Source organism: Mirounga angustirostris, unplaced genomic scaffold (genome assembly GCF_029215605.1).
Source record: "Mirounga angustirostris isolate CCGP_5_RB_7025 unplaced genomic scaffold, mMirAng1.0.hap1 SCAF_10, whole genome shotgun sequence".
NCBI lineage: Eukaryota > Metazoa > Chordata > Mammalia > Carnivora > Phocidae > Mirounga > Mirounga angustirostris.
In genome coordinates, this window is record NW_026991718.1 from 36,415,537 (window position 1) to 36,432,054 (window position 16,518).

The window sequence follows — 16,518 nt, forward strand, 5'->3', positions numbered from 1 at the left end:
ATTTTTCCCTCCATAAGATATTTTTTCATATCAGTACACATGATCTACCTAATTCTTTTCAGTGGCTGGGTAGTAAGTATTCCATCGGAAAATGTATCAAAATTCATTACATCATAATTATTGACTGAGCATTACATTTATTCCTTTTTATCATTATTATGCTTCAGTAAATGTAATACTACCTAAGGAGAATTTTTTAGATTAAATTCCTAGAAATAAAATACTTGGTCAAAGAGCATATTATTTTCAGTTTTATTTTTAAGATTTATTTATTTGAGAGAGAGAGAGGGAGAGAGTGCAAGCAGGGGGAGAGGCAGAGGGAGAGGGAGAGAATCACAAGCAGACTCTGCGTTGAGCACGGAGCCTGACGTGGGGCTTGATCTCACGACCCTGACATCATGACCTAAGCGGAAACCAAGAGTCAGACACTTAACCAACTGAGCCCCCATATTATTTTCAATTTTAATAGACATAGTCAAGTTTCTTGCTCCCAAAAAGTAATCTAGTAATGACCTTGACCTGTTTCCCAAATTATTCTGTACATATATAATACATACATACATTTTTTTCAAAGTGCTATAACTTTTATCCTTGTACCCTTGTGAGAGATAACAGACATTTTGACATAAGTGAGTATGTGACTTAAGCAGAGCTTACTATAAACCAGAGAGCGAAAACCAGAGTTAAATTTTACATTTTGACATCCAGGCATTACCATTGATCCTCTGATCTTCAGTAATGAGATGTCTTACATATAATATGCATATATACATTTTTTTTTTTAAGATTTTATTTATTTTTTAGAGAGCGAGCGAGAGAGAAACAGCATGAGAGGGGAGAGGGCCAGAGGGAGAAGCAGGCTCCCCGCTGAGCCGGGAGCCCGATGTGGGACTCGATCCCAGGACCCCGGGATCATGACCTGAGCCGAAGGCAGACGCTTAACCGTCTGAGCCACCCAGGCACCCTGCATATATACATTTTTAAAATCTTTTGACTGATTAGCTCAGCTCAGACCATCAGTAACCTGCCTTTGGACTTTAAAGTGGTGGCTCCCTTCTAAGCTCTGCAGTGTTCCCTGCCATGTACATCTCACGTGACACAGACTTGATCTCCAGTCAGTCTGGTTGACCTTCCACCCCACAGGTTACTATTGGAGAACGCTGTTCAAGTTGTGTCTGCTTTGTTTCCCCAGGTGGAGTCCATGAGCACCACCCACCTGCTTCCCTGCCTTTCCTTGTCTTTGTGATTTTAGTTTGGAAAGCGCTTACTTTTTAAAAGCTCATGTCATATTTCAGGGGTGCCTAGTGGTGCAGTTGGTTAAGCGGCTGACTGTTGGTTTCAGCTCAGGTCATGATCTCAGGGTCCTGGGATCCAGCCTCTAGTTGGGCTCCACGCTCAGCACCGAGTCTGCTTTAGGATTGTCTCTCTCCCTCTGCCCTTCTCCCCACTTGCTCTCATGTGCTCTCTCTCTTTCTAAAATAAATAAATAAATAAATCTTTGAAAAATAATAAAAACTCATGTAGCATTTCAATGCTCCTTAATTGGAAAGAGGGTGAAAATCTGCTATTAATCCCAGTCTCATTTGAATGCTTTCCATAGAACATTCGAAAACCAAACATTCAGAAACTGAGAAGAGAAAGTACCTCTGTGTACTTTTCTCTGTGGTTCTTCATCTTTCTTTCTTCTTTCTTTTGCAGCCCCCTCAGTAGCACCCTCGAACGTCAGTGTGTTTCTGAATGAATCTAGTCATAAGGTGGACGTCAGATGGATCAAGCCTCCAATTAAGCGGCAGGCTGGGGAACTGCTGGGCTACCGGATATCTCACGTGTGGCAGAGTGCAGACACTTCCGTAAGTCTGACCTCTGAAGAAGTTCGCTTGTCTCCTTGGGTTTGCTCATTTAATACTGTTGTAGAAGCTTTCGTTTTGTTGTGAGAAGACCAGGAATTATTGATTGAGGCATCTGTCACTGAATAGTTACAAAATCCAGGGAATCCTTGGGGCTTTTCTCACTCACTCACTCGTCCGTTCATTTATGTATTCAGTAAATATGTGTAGGACCCATCTCTGTTATCACCTGATTCGTGCCTTCTGGGAACTTGGGCTCTTGTAGGAAGATAATTGAGAACTACTGCGATAACCAAAGCAGAAGGTCAAGAAGCTGTATGGCTTAGCAGTCCAGCCATTCCTAGCCTCTTGGAAATTCCAGAGGATGCTTTTCTGAAGAAGATTGTCAGGGAAGAACTCCAGCCTCATAGAGAATGGCAAGGGGTAACCAGACTCCAGAGGACAGGGTTAAGTCAGCAACAGGTTGTCTTTATGCAGTTCCACAGAAGTAGGGACGATGCCTGCATGTGGGTGGGTAGGCAGCTCCCAGACTGGTCTCCTTCCCACTTGGGAAAGGAAGAGAATTGAGGTGACATTGACTTCTTTGTGACACAGAGCATCCTTGGAAAGGCAGGCGCACTGACTCCATCATCAGGACCATCTCTTTACCACCATCATGCAAAGCCGACTTCTGCCTGATCATCCTGGCCCTGGGGATAGATCAGATTTTAGCATCCTCGTAGCATGTGTGTGGGGCATCTCATGAAAGTAGTACAGCTGCTTGGCGGGAGAGTGGGAGAGAGTCAACAGCTGCCCCCACGGATGACGTCCAGGCTTTGTTTCAGTCATTTGCAACCTCATGTCATCCAGCTTTTACCGAAACTGCTCTTTTCCCAAAGGACAGTTGGGATTTATTCTTCTTTTCCTGACTCAGTTTACCTACCAGATTCTTAGAAGCAGTAGGTGATGGAATAGAGAAAAAGAAGAGGGCTTGAAGTCCATGACTTTTTGTGCCTCAGAGTGATAACAGGATGTTGTTTGTACAAGTCAAACCCCTGCAGCTACGAGAGAAGCCTCTCGTTTCTTGGTCTTTGGTCCTAAGGCTTCTGTGCAGGGTGCTTATTTGATTAACCGTATTTCCACACTGGCTGAATCGGGAATTAAATGCCTCTCTCAGAGACAAGCCCCTTTCACAATGCTAAATTGTGAACAGTCCCTGAACAGTCCCTGAAGGTCCAATCATTGTATTTTGGTTCAGTAGGATTTTATTTTTCTCTGGTTGGCAGAAGATAGTAATTATCAGCAGACACTTGAGAGGGCTAAAAAAAACCCAGTTTTGTTTAAAGAGCTGCAGGTCATCCTTTTGACTTCTCCTTCTGGCGTGGGTGAAAGCTGCTTGTTTGGAGGGGACCTCTGGAGCTGAGGCGTGCTGAAGGGCGAGAATGAGGAAAGCCTCGTGGATGACGCAGCAGAGAGCCTGACGCCCTAAATGCCACCCACGCCCCGCTGCGCTGCGCATGCTTGTTGCCCTTTGTTCAGAAGGACCCCCCATGCGGCAAGAACAATACTGCCACAGTCAGGGCTGTGACCTTTCCAGCCGTTAACTCCTTAGAGATGCTGGATCATCCCAGTGAGAACATCATTTGCATTGTACTCATGCTATACTTGGTGCATCATGACGGTCTTGTGACAACAAAAGATTCAGTGGCTCCCTTTCCTTAGGATAACGTTCTCTGAGGCAGCTTAGCCTCGAGCTCATGGGCCGCCACTGGAGGCAAAGAGAAACACTGAAGAAAAGCCAACCCCGGGAGGATCCTAAAACCCCTGCCCCGAAGTGAAGTTTGAAATCACCTCTGTCTCCTGAACTCCCTTCATTTTAGGAGGGCAAGAGGTAGACACAACTTCATCTCTCAAAACTGTCCTTTCATTTCCATTTTTAGAAAACTCTCACTAAAGGTATATCTTCTTTATGCCAGGCAAGGGAATTGGATATTTTTGGAGATATTCCCAGGGGTTACTCTAACAAGGGTGGTATTTTTGTACGCAATTTCAGAACTTTCTTAGAAGTGATCTTTGGGTGGGTTATTGTTTATACCTTTGTTATCCCCACCTGTTATGTCACTTTCAGACTAAGAAACTCCTGATATTTACCGTACACACATTTACTATATCTTGATGAAGATATCGACCTCTTTTGGTTCCATTTTTCTTTACATCCCTTGCATTCCAAATCCAAGCTCAAAATCCAAAAGTCAGGAGCAAGTGCTGATGCCCATGGTGGGCCTTTATTCTTAATTACAGTTATAAATTACATTCTTGCAGAGTTGGGAGATATTAAATCTTTGGATAACTAGAAACAAATACAGGGCTCCTGGGTGGCTCAGTCGTTAAGCGTCTGCCTTCAGGTCGGGTCATGATCCCAGGGTCCTGGGATCGAGCCTTGCATCGGGCTCCCTGCTCGGCGGGAAGCCTGCTTCTCCCTCTCCCACTCCCCCTGCTTGTGTTCCCTCTCTCACTGTGTTTCTGTCAAATAAATAAATGAAATCTTAAAAAAAAAACAAAAACAAAACTAGAAACAAATACCACTGCAGTAGCTCTGACCGACTCTAGTGCCTCACAGGAAAAAAAAGAAACAGGTCTCCAAAGATATGCTATTACTTTCCGCAACAGACACGGCCCACATGTTTTCTGTGTAGATAAAGTTGTGATTAGATGTCATATTATAAATCTGATTATTACCTGAAAAGGCTCTTAGATTTTAAGTCCTCATGGTAGAGATGAAAGCTCACGGAATGAGGACCGTGCAGTTTGCCCACGGCGTGTGCCCCAGGACCCGACCACCTCATGCCAGGGAAATGGCCACCCCTTGTGCACTCTGCACCCTGACAGTGAAAGAGATAATCCCCACAGGGGTGGCTCCTACCCGTGTCTGATTTTAAATGGATTTCTTTGTCAGATTTCAAAATCGAAATTAAAATAAATACTTGGGGATAGGGATATGGTCACATGTATTTGGCATCAATAGACTATGGATAAATTACATCCATTTTTTAAAAACAGGGATCATTTTGGGGGCATCTGGGTGACTTAGTCTGTTAAACGTCTGACTCTTGATTTCCTCTCAGGTCATGATCTCAGGGTCGTGAGATCGAGCCCTGTGTCGGCCTTCATGCTGAGTGTAGAGCCTGTTTGAGGTTCTCTCTCTCCCTCTGCTCCTCCCCTCCCCAGTCACACTCGAGCACCCATGCATGCGCTCTCTCTCTCTCTCTCTCAAAAAAAAATTAAATAAATAAAAACAGGGATCATTTTTAAACTATCATTTAAGGATATTCTTAGAGAAAATTGTTACACCGCTACTAAAATATTTATCATATATCTTTCTAATCACTACTTGAGCATTTAGTATAGGTCCACACCTAAAATGGGACAATTCTTTATGCATTTCCAAAACATATTACCTGTAAGCAGGGTCTGGCATCATTCCCGTACTTTGAGACTCAGAATGATGACAGCGGCAGCCACGATGATGACCACTGTTAATGCACTGAAGGAACAGGAGGTGGAAATTTCTAAGTTCCTTCTCTGGGTTTTCACAGTGAGTGATAGGCCCGAAGTGAATAGATATTATCAACTACTGTGATGTTTATTTCCAAAAGGATAATTTTGATTTAGGATTTCTCTTCTTCTAGGGATTTAATCCTTTCACAGTTACGCATGTCCTCTACTTTTGAGATCATTCTCACAAATGATGTATTATATTTGAGTCCCAGCAGATGGAAAAGCATGAAGCTGGAAGTGGGCCCAATGGCCCTCGTCAGGATGACACCTTCTGCACTTTCAGGAGCCATTAGGTAGTAAACTGTGAGGTAGACATGTTATTTCTCAGCTGTCAGCCGGACTCACTGCAGGGCTCCGTGACTGTGTGGGTTTGGACCATGGAGTTGCTCTACTTGAGGATCCCCCCCCATTAGAGAATGCCAACAAACTCATAATCAAAACTGGGTTTACCATAAATAAAATGTTCTATTTCTAAAAAAAAGATATTGCCTGATTATACAAAAAAAATGTTACTTATTATTTTGTTCACTTAATTAATAAAAAAAAAATCAGTGACAAGTCTCCTTGGCACGCAGTCCAGGGGAATAGAAAAGCAAAAAATTTTAAAGCCCTATTTTCCCCTTTCATCCCTTGTCTGAAGTTATTTCTGAGTCCTGATGGACACTGCTTGTTTGGATTTAGAAAGTCTCTGGGTGGCTGACCCAGGTAGCCCCCTTGGTCACGAATGTTGGGACAGCCCTCTTCCCTAAGGGCTGAGCCGGCCCCACCCCGCACCAGTTAGAAGTGATCAGCCTGAGACAGGGTGATCAGGGAATAAAGCTGCCACCCAAACCAGGCCCCTGCTCCCTGTGATCCTTGATGTCTGTGCCCCACCCATGTGGTGTGACATTTCTCTCTTTCTCTCTGTGAAATCAGATCTCCAAAATGCAGAGATTAAAGACAGGTTCCTGGGGCCTGCTTTCGGCCTTCACCAGCCCTCCAGTTCCCATTTGAAAAGCCAGCCCCCAACATAAAATTAGTTTCTTATGCCAGAGGACAGCATCGTCAAGGTTTGGAAACAAAGAGGAAATGTTATATAAGCACTCAGGTCTGGTTGGGTTTTGTTTTGTTTTGTTTCTTTAAATCATTTTCCCCTATGTTTTCATGGCACGTGTTGCATGGTTATAAAACCAAATAAGTAAAAGCGAAACCAGATTTTCGAAATTTGAGAAAATTGTGCATGTATCACACTGGGAGGGGAAAAAAAAAACAGTGTCCGTGCCCTCCTCAATGTAGATTTTAGCCAGAACTCTTATAATTGCAAGGAATAGGAGCCCATTCATGCTGGCTCAAGGGAAGTTGGCAGGCGGTCAAGGTCAAGGTACAGTGTGGCTCTTGGGCGTTAGGCTGTGGCAGTTTTGAGGGCAGGGGGCTCAAGGAGCCAGCCTTGCTCTTGCCATCCAGCTGCCTCTGCAACATGCTTCTCTCATCCAGAGGCTTCTTTGCTGACCATTCTAAGTGCCATGCCCTCATAGCCTCAGTTGGCCCAGGCCCCGAGGCCTGAGGTTGTTGCCGGCCCATTCTGTGTCCCTGCCCACCTTTTGGTTCTGTTAGCTGTGGCCTGAGTGAGGAAGGGATGTGGTGGAAACACAGCCGCTGCTCCCTGGGATGTGGGTGGGACGACTTCCCTCAGAGGAACTGTGGGCAAGCAGGCGACGTGCCCCTGGCGCCTCAGGATTTCATTCCCCTTCCTTCCTTTTCTGTCCCCAGAAAGAGCTGTCTGAAGAAGTTGGCCAGAATGGCAGCCACGCTCAGATTTCTGTTCAAGTCCACAACGCCACGTGCACAGTGAGGATTGCCGCCATCACCAAGGGGGGAGTCGGGCCTTTCAGTGACCCAGTGAAAATGTTCATCCCTGCACACGGTGAGAGCCGGGTTCCTTATCGGCTGATAGAATGTGTCAGCCCCAGCAACGCACGGATGGCCAGACTGACCCATGGGATGGGCATCTGGTTTAAGAATGAAACACAAAGATTGAAGGAAATTTTGGTGATGATGAAGATAGTTTTTTCATAGAAAGATATGCTAACACACTTCACAGAGCACTGATACCTGTGAGTCCTCCCACTACCATTACTATTGATGGTGGTACTAAGTTACGAGGAGGGTGAGTCCTTTCGGAATACCAAATCTGACTTGACCTATTGAATTTAGTTTCAATGATGTATTCGTGACTGAACGTTGGATAGGCTACGGTAGGGCCAATCCTTAGCTCTCTATAATGGACACTGTTTGTTTATGGCTAGTGTTTGTTTTCTGTGTTTTAAGCAGTATGGTTATTATTCACTCAAGCCTTGCTGACGTGCTTCATGATTGATCAGTACAGAACATGAAGTGTTACCTACAGAAGCTGTCCTTACACGGCATGGGGCTCACTGAGCTGAATGCTCAACCCTGTGTGCCGTCTTCTGCATGTTGCTGGAGTATCCTTTGGCAAGCTGCCCCTGTGATGCCCCATGTGGCCCCAGGTGCTGTACTTGCTTCCATAGACCAGGGGAGCCCCCTTTGTTCTGACTCTCACTCCCCTGGGTCGCTTGATACTAAACTGCTGTCATAAACTCCATGCACGGGCATCTCTATCAATGTGATTTTTGCATTTACAAGTTCTTGCCAAATAGGCTCTTTGTACCTGCAGCAGACAGGACTTGTGAGTGGACCACTGAGTTCCTGTCTGTGTCTTCTAGTGACCCTCAAACGTGCTAAAAGGGAGCCAAATTACAGTTCCTGCAGCCCAAGGGCTCTATACCTAGGGAACATTAGAAACCGGTGATGGCAAGCAAGGAGTGTCTCCCTGGTAGAAATTCAGAGACAATGAGATTCTCATTCTAAGGGCATGGGTTAAAAAAAATCGGAGTTTAAGAAGACAAAGCTTTCATCCTCATACATGGGAAACTCTCCAACATTTTACAAAGCTGTGCTATTCCAACAATCCTTGCTTTGCACATTTCGAACGTGCACACGGTTCAGCTACCACAGTTAGGTTAAATAACACTGGTTCCCCAATGACATGGTCCGAACTTGAGTTCGGAGTAAATAACAGATGGGCGTCATGATCGTGACTGGTCTTGTCACTCGTCTCAAAGTCTCTCGGTGGTTGGACGCCGCACTTCCGTGATTCAAATCACATGCATTTGGAAGAACTACAGCCATGTTGCCTCCTTATCTCCCAGGACACACCCACACGACACCTGATAAAAATAAGTCCTTGAAAGAGGGAGTCAGTGAACAAAGATGAAGTGCGGCAAGGATAGGAAGCATGTAAGCGTTGAAGTGAAATTGGAATTGGATGTGGAAGACACAGCTGACTGTGGGAATGCAGACACGGCTGCCACGTGATGGACGAGCTCTGCGGCCAGGGAACGCAGCGAAGGTGACTTTACAACGTGAGCATAGGGGCCATGCCAAAAAAAAAGGAAGACGGCCCCGAGGAAGTTATGCGAGCAAAAATCTTCATATAAAGGAATGCTCAGAGATAGTTCACAGTTTTGAAAGCACAAAGGCTAAAACGTGGGGAACGAATCCAAACCCAGAAAGGAGTATGAAAATTCTCCAGGGTACAGAAAATATATTCTTGACATATCATAAGTTATGTGACCGAAGAAGACAGGTACTATTCAAACTACTCTTTTTTTTTTTTTTTAAGATTTTATTTATTTATTTGACAGAGAGAGACACAGTGAGAGAGGGAACACAAGCAGGGGGAGTGGGAGAGGGAGAAGCAGGCTCCCCGCAGAGCAGGGAGCCCGATGCGGGACTCGATCCCAGGACCGTGGGATCATGACCTGAGCCGAAGGCAGTCGCTCAACCAACTGAGCCACCCAGGTGCCCCCAAACTACTCTTGATAAGCTTTTTACAAAGAAATGCAGTCTTTTAATTCTCAGTATTTCTAGTGTTTTAAATTACAGTAGACCAGATAAATATGAGTTTTGCCATTTTTCTTTCAATTCCTTATACGTTCATAACGGACGTGAAGAGAGTCACCCATTAATTATTACGATCACTGTGGATGGTCTCAGCCTGCACCATCAGAGTGAGGACTGCCTGCATATGTAGACCACAGAATATAAAGGGACTAAGTTCTAGAGCTTTTGACACTCTTCTTTACCTTTTACAAGCCAGTGTTTCTTATGTATTTTGGATCCCAGAGAAATGTTTTCAACGGATTCTATTGGTTTTTTACTAGGTTGGGTAGATTTTGCCCCCTCATCAACCCCAGCACCTGGCAACACAGATCCTGTGCTCATCATCCTTGGTTGCTTTTGTGGATTTGTTTTGATTGGGTTGGTTTTATATATTTCTCTGATCATCAGAAAAAGAATCCAGGAGACAAAGTTTGGGTAAGTCTCCCCAGTTTAAAATGTTTTGCTCAATGGTCCCATGTGCTTGTTCTGCCAACGGGTAATGCCTTCCTGCTGGCTCAGCTCCTCACACTGTACTCAGCTGGGGGTCCTGTCTTGTGTACATCCTGGGGGCAGGCAGCTTCCTTGCTTAGGCCAGTGCAACAGAGACAACCAGCAGTGGAAGCCGGCCTTGAAAGGGGCTCATTTATAGAGAAGAGCACCAATAGGCCTTCACTACTCAAACTTGGTTGCTGTAAAATGAGGGGTTTTGTTAGAAGTCTTAAAAATAATCCTAATTATTTTTAAAAAAACAAATGAAATGTATGTATAGATAAAAATACCAGAAGGAAATTCACCACAAAGCATTAGCAATTCTGAATGGTGTTAGTTGGGATTATTCTGTGTTTTCTTTTCTTTTTTTTTTTTTTTTTTGCTGTATTTTATACATTTTCTGCAATGATCAATGATTTTTCCAATAGAGAAAAACTTTATATTTTCACATTCCAGTGTAAAAGAGGCACTTGTTCTGATTTTCTATGCATCTGACTTTTAGAACAGTAGTTAAGTATCAACAAAGATGTGCAGGTGTGTTAAATCAACCTATGAAAAGAAGGCTATATGTGCAAATTTGTTTCTGACTCAGTTTTCTACTCTAGTGCCTCTGTAGTGAGTTTGGATTTCCATGAAATCCAGTTTATCACTCATGGGGCGGAGGAGGTATTCTGTAAGAGGCAGGTTGTTAACAGCCTGGAATGGGACAGAGTGAGGGAATGTGAGTGACTGTTTTGGAGGGAGCTGAGCAACCTTTGTTTGTTTCTGCATCTTAGGAATGCTAGTAGAACATTCCATTCAAAAACTTTCCATTGGCATGGAGAGGGGGCTTGAGAGTGGAGGCTCAACTGCCCTTTATTTGTGTCCTTCCTAGTCCTGAGGGTCGGGTACCTTCAGTACTTACTAATTCCATCCTTATAATTTTTATATCTTAGTATGTAAATTCTAAGAATGACTATTTAAAATTTTTTTAAGGTTTTATTTATTTATTTGAGAGAGAGCACAATTGGGGTGGGAGGGGCAGAGGGAGAGGGAGAAGCAGACTCACCACTGAGTACGGCTTGATCCCAGGACCCTGAGGTCATGACCTGCGCTGAAGGTAGACACTTAACTGACTGAGCTACTCAGGCACCCCTAAGAATGGCTATTTTAAAGAAATGACAAAATCTGATCTAAATCCTGAACATATAGTTGACTGAAATGCATCCCAGAATCTAGGTGTGGTTTATAGTCTCATTGTGAAACAGGTGCAGAGAACCTCTGCAGAAGTTGTTAAGAGTAGCTCAGTAATATGTATTAAAGGCCTTCTAGGTGATAACCTGGGATACAAGAGTGAACAAAAGTAGGCACTGATCCTGCCTTCATAGGTGCTCACAGTTGATGGAGAATCAAGCAGTAATCACACAAGTAAATATAAAATGGCAACTGTGTTAAATCCTATATAAAGGGATATGTAAAAGTGTATAACGGGTGAATTTGACTGCATTAAGAAAGTCAGGAAAGGCCTCCCTGCAGAGGTGATCCCTGAACTAAAATCTGAAGAAAGAGCAGGAGTTAATTAGGTGAAAGACAAAAGGAAGAACATTACAACCAGAAAGAGCAGTACATGCAAAGGCCCTGTGGTGACAGGGAGCCTGGCATACAGAGAGGAAGGCACTGGCCTAGAAGACATGATGCTTGGGTTCTAACATTAATTCTGTCACTTAAGTGGGACACGGTTATTTTTCTCCCTTTCCTTACTGTTCTCTCTGGGAGTAAGTCAACGTGCACAGCCCACACTTAACCAGGGTGAGGAGTTACACTTCCTCCACCTCATTTATGTATTCAGTGATAAACATATCAGTATGGACTCATGGATATTCATTTTATACTTTGGATTATAATCCAATACTACTTTATTTTATTGCTCAGACTGTTACGGCTTTAACCACTGGGAGCTTCTCAGCTGTTCTGTGTTCTTGAGGGTACTTGGACAGAGTTGCTTTGATTTTGCCAAGCAGGCCTGAAATAGAGCTAAGGAAAGAAATGTATTTCTCCCAGTGGGAAATGTCTTTGTCATAAAAGAGGCGTTTGAACGGGCAGCGGCTTGGTGACATCCTTGTGGAATCAGCACTTGTCCTGGCTGCCCTTTTTTTATAGTATGAGATGTCTTTATTTTTATTCACCCAGGAATGCCTTCACAGAGGAGGATTCGGAATTAGTCGTCAATTATATAGCAAAGAAGTCCTTCTGTCGGCGAGCCATCGAACTCACCCGTAAGTTAATGTCCATTTCCCTTTTCTGGCAAAAGTTAAAGTAGTTGAAAGCAAAGAGAGAACAATGAATTAATCAATAGATTTCTAACAAAAGCCAAAGGAGTCGAAGAATGGATATTTTTAATGTGCAAAAGGTCTTCAAAAACCAGAAACCAGCAAGTAGCTAGTCAGACATTGCCATGTGCTCTGCTGTTGGCTGGTTTACTGGAACTCTCGAGTGAGCCCTGAGGTGAAGTGGCCGGGGTTAAAGACTCCTAACACCACAAACAGGAACTCACCACAGTGATAGGAGAAGATGTGGTTAGAGGTCAGGGATCTAAAGAAGACAGCAAAGCAATTGTGACATAAATCTCTGAGCTTATTTCCCGCTTTTCTGTGGCAACCAACTCAGAGAACAATTTTCCAATGTACTTCTTAACAATTATGGTTTGAGTTTTGCTGAATCGAAATGGAGCCTTCTAGTTTGAAGAGTGAGAATAAAGGGACAGCTGTGTTCTTGAATAATTAATAAACAGTGTAGAAAGTATGTGCAAATATTATCAAGTTCAAGCTTCTGGATGCTTGCCAAAAACAAAAACAACAACAAAACAAATATAAGTATGATAGAAAATAGGCCACTATGAAACAAAAACTGGTTCGAGGTAGAATGTTTTTTATTTTTATTTTTTTACTTTTCTTAACTATGGCACAAACTGAATCATTTGCCAAAGAGTTATTGAATTGGTTAATTCCTCTTATTGATAACACTTATTGTCAGTGCTGCATATTGATACCTTATTATAGAAGATCTTACTCTCCACTTTCCCGCAAGTACTCAATTTAGCACTTTTTATGTCATTATAATGAGGATGGTAGCTTGTTCTCTCCGTGTTTCCTGTGGTTACTGGCCCTCCTTCCCTAGGACAGGGGAGGTAAGCCCATGGCTCTTTTGTATACTATAGTTAGGGATAAAAGAGCAAATACCGCACTCGAAAGTACCTACTGACTATCTTCCTTCCTCCTTTAAATCAAGGGCAACCCCCCGCCCCCCCCAACACACAAATCTGATTGCTGGTCGCTACTACTGCGTGGTGGGAAGAGAAATGTGGTTCTGATTTTTATAATCCTTCAGAATTAATCTTGCCCCGAAGAATTCATTTTCCTCATTTTAATCATAGTAGAATTAAGGGTGATATTTTATTATAGACTTTTTGTGGGGGAGAGCCATGGGTACAAAATGGAGAAAATGTTTAACTCTTTGATAGGGCTATATATATCATTTTAATTCTATTCAAATGAAAGAGAGCACACTGACAACTCTTAATCCATACTCTATCCCTCCTTTATAGTGCGTAGCTTGGGAGTCAGCGAGGAACTGCAAAATAAACTAGAAGATGTTGTGATTGACAGGAATCTATTAATTCTTGGAAAAGTCCTGGGTGAAGGTGAGCAGTTTATTTCTTTTTAAATGTGAGGTAAGAAGGTAAGCTATTTACAGTATTTTTATATGTGTATTTATTATGTAAAGTACCATTTTGTGACTTTAAGTTACAATACAAACAGTTCTATTTTACAATTTGGTTCTTGAAACTCCAATTTGGCATATGAAAAGCACCTCTACAGTGCCTTGCACAGACAGTAGGCCCTTGAAAAATATTAATTCCCTTCCTTCATTGAAAAGCACGCAATCCAGGGACGCCTGGGTGGCTCAGTCGTTAAGCATCTGCCTTCGGCTCAGATCATGATCCCAGGGTCCTGGGATTGGGCCCCACATCGGGCTCCCTGCTCAGTGGGAAGCCTGCTTCTCCCTCTCCCACTCCCCCTGCTTGTGTTCCCTCTCTCCCTGTGTCTCTCTCTGTTAAATAAATAAAATCTTAAAAAAAAAGAAAAGAAAAGCACGCAATCCATTGGTCAGTTTCCTATACCTCTAAGTCTTAGGTTTACTGTTTTGGGCACTTTCCTAATTAGTTAAATAGGAACAAACGTGAAAATACATATTTAATTTGTCAAACTGATACTAGGATGAATGATAATGATATTAAGAATTTCTACTTTATAGGGGCGCCTGGGTGGCTCAGTCGTTAAGCATCTGCCTTCGGCTCAGGTCATGATCCCAGGGTCCTGGGATCAAGCCCCGCATCGGGCTCCCTGCTCGGCGGGAAGCCTGCTTCTCCCTCTCCCACTCCCCTGCTTGTGTTCCCTCTCTCGCTATGTCTCTTGTCTGTCAAATAAATAAATAAAATCATTTTAAAAAAAAAGAATTTCTACTTTATAAATGTCAATAACATTTGCCATGTTGTTCTGTAAGTGTCTTGGATCAGTTATAATGCTTAATAAAATGATGGGCTGAGCCGAGCCTGAACCAAGCAAGCTTGTGACAAGCAGGAGGCTACTGCGTGACCTGTGTCCCTGGTGTACGAGCATGGTGGCCCCAGCAGGCCCTGCCCGCCTGCCACATACTGGTCACTCTCCGGCCACATAAAAACAGCAGCTGGGGAACTATAGCCTTTCTGTGGTCAGGGGAGATTCTGCACAATGTTGTCTTATATAGATGTTGTCTTACTTCACAGGAGAGTTTGGGTCTGTGATGGAAGGAAACCTTAAGCAGCAAGATGGGACCTCTCAGAAAGTGGCTGTGAAGACCATGAAGTGTGAGTTATCACTGATGAAACACCTTCCAGCCGGGGTGGGCAGTTGGGTCAGTAACCTGGTGCTCTGTAGGGCCAGTGAGGGGGTTCATGTGTCATGCTCTCAGTCACTGATGGGTCAGAAGGCCATTCAGAACACTGTGTGGTCACAGAGGGAAAGTGACCGTTAGGAGCTCTGTATATTCTTTACACTCGAGGAAGTTATGTTTCTTATTTATACCACACCTCCCTCTCTGTCTCGTTCTCTCTCTCTCCCCCCCTTCCCCCCTCACTCTTACCTAGTAAAGTGAATGACTCCAAAATAAATCATGAATTTCTGAGACAAGACTGATCTGGTAGCAGCCTCTGACCCCAAGGGTTGGCCTGGCTGATATGGCCAGCTCGGTGGGATCACTTCCTCACTTGAGGATGGTTCCATAGTCCTCAGGAAGTTGTGGGCTGCCTGGAAGGTACATTTCCCAGAGAGAGGAGAGATATTTATGAAGATATTATGAAGAACAGTGATCCCAAGTTGGAACCTCCAAGCAAGCTGGGAAGAGCGCCTGCAGCCGGGTCAGAAAGGGCCTTATAAGTCGTCACAAAGAATCTGCTTTTATCCCACGAGTAGGAGAAGACCAGTAAGAGTCTTAAGCAAATGAGGAACAAAAGCAGATCACATTCTAGAAAGTTCACTTTGGTGGCAGTGTAGAGGAGAATGAATTACAGCATCGACAAAAGTAAAGACAGATGCTATTTGGGGCACTCCAGAATCTGTGCAGATGTCTATCTCGATAAGGAAACTAGACTCAGAGACGGGGTGACTTGTCGAAGTCAGACAGCTTAAAAGGGAGAAGGTTGTGCTGGACTTTTTCATCACCACACATTGGCCAGGCTGCAGTGGCAGAATATGATCGCACATTCAGCACTCTTCCTGCCCTTTGCATTATTTTATTTGAACCTGGTCCATGTGAAGGCTCTTTCCATTGTCCCCATTTACCAGTGGAAGGTTTGGGGGGGACCTTGTAAAAGGGGCTAGGCCTGGAATCTGTTTCTTCTCTGGCCTTGGCCATGCTCTTCTTTGAATTAGAATCACTTGCCTAAGAATTGTATCTATGCTAATTATCAAAGATTGAAAGAGCAGTCTCTGGCCTCTGCATCCCAGGGTCATCCACGTTTGCCTAGGATGTTGGTCCCTTGGGGCGGGTGGGGTGGAGTTTGCGGGCATACCCTACCCTTTCTGTTCCACCCACCTAGCTGTCTTAACAAAGATAATAGGTGAGGGCAAAGGTAGCAGACATTTTGCAGGTCTATATGATTTTTTTTTTACTTTTCTTAAATTTGCTTTAATAAGAAGATTAATATATACAAAGCCCATAGAATGTCCAGACACTATGCTATATGCATGCACATGTGATTTCAGTCAATACTTAGTGTTAAAGCAAATTCCCTAAGGCATGCCTGGCTTTATGTTTGTTTTTCTTTGTTTTTCCTCGTTTCTTTGTTTCTAAAATACACATAACCTAAAATGTACCATCTAACCATTTTTAAGAGCATAGTTCAGTGGCATTGAGTTCATTCACACTGTTGTGCAACCATCACCACCATCCACCTCCAGGATTTTTTTCATCTTGCAAAACTGAAACTCCATATGCATTAAACAACTTCCCATCTCCTCTGCCCCCGCTTGCCCCTGGCTACCACCATCCCCCTTTCAGTCTCTATGAAATTAGCTTCTCTAATTACCTCGTAAAAGTGGAATCACACAGTACTTATCCTCTTGTGACTGGCTTGCTTCCCCTAACATAATATAGAATTTTAGATGTCTCTCTCAAGTTGGTTTAA

At 43.6% G+C, this 16,518-nt stretch overlaps 1 protein-coding gene across 1 annotated transcript in view; it reads left to right on the forward strand.

Moving 5' to 3' along the window:
- MERTK (MER proto-oncogene, tyrosine kinase) overlaps positions 1–16,518 on the forward strand; it is a 106,451-nt gene that overhangs the window by 71,574 nt on the left and 18,359 nt on the right. Inside the window, exons 8-13 of the mRNA XM_045884547.3 lie at positions 1,699–1,850; positions 7,134–7,287; positions 9,608–9,761; positions 11,985–12,070; positions 13,399–13,494; positions 14,620–14,700. Coding sequence (XP_045740503.1) covers positions 1,699–1,850; positions 7,134–7,287; positions 9,608–9,761; positions 11,985–12,070; positions 13,399–13,494; positions 14,620–14,700 — 723 coding nt within the window. The remainder of the gene's footprint in view (positions 1–1,698; positions 1,851–7,133; positions 7,288–9,607; positions 9,762–11,984; positions 12,071–13,398; positions 13,495–14,619; positions 14,701–16,518) is intronic.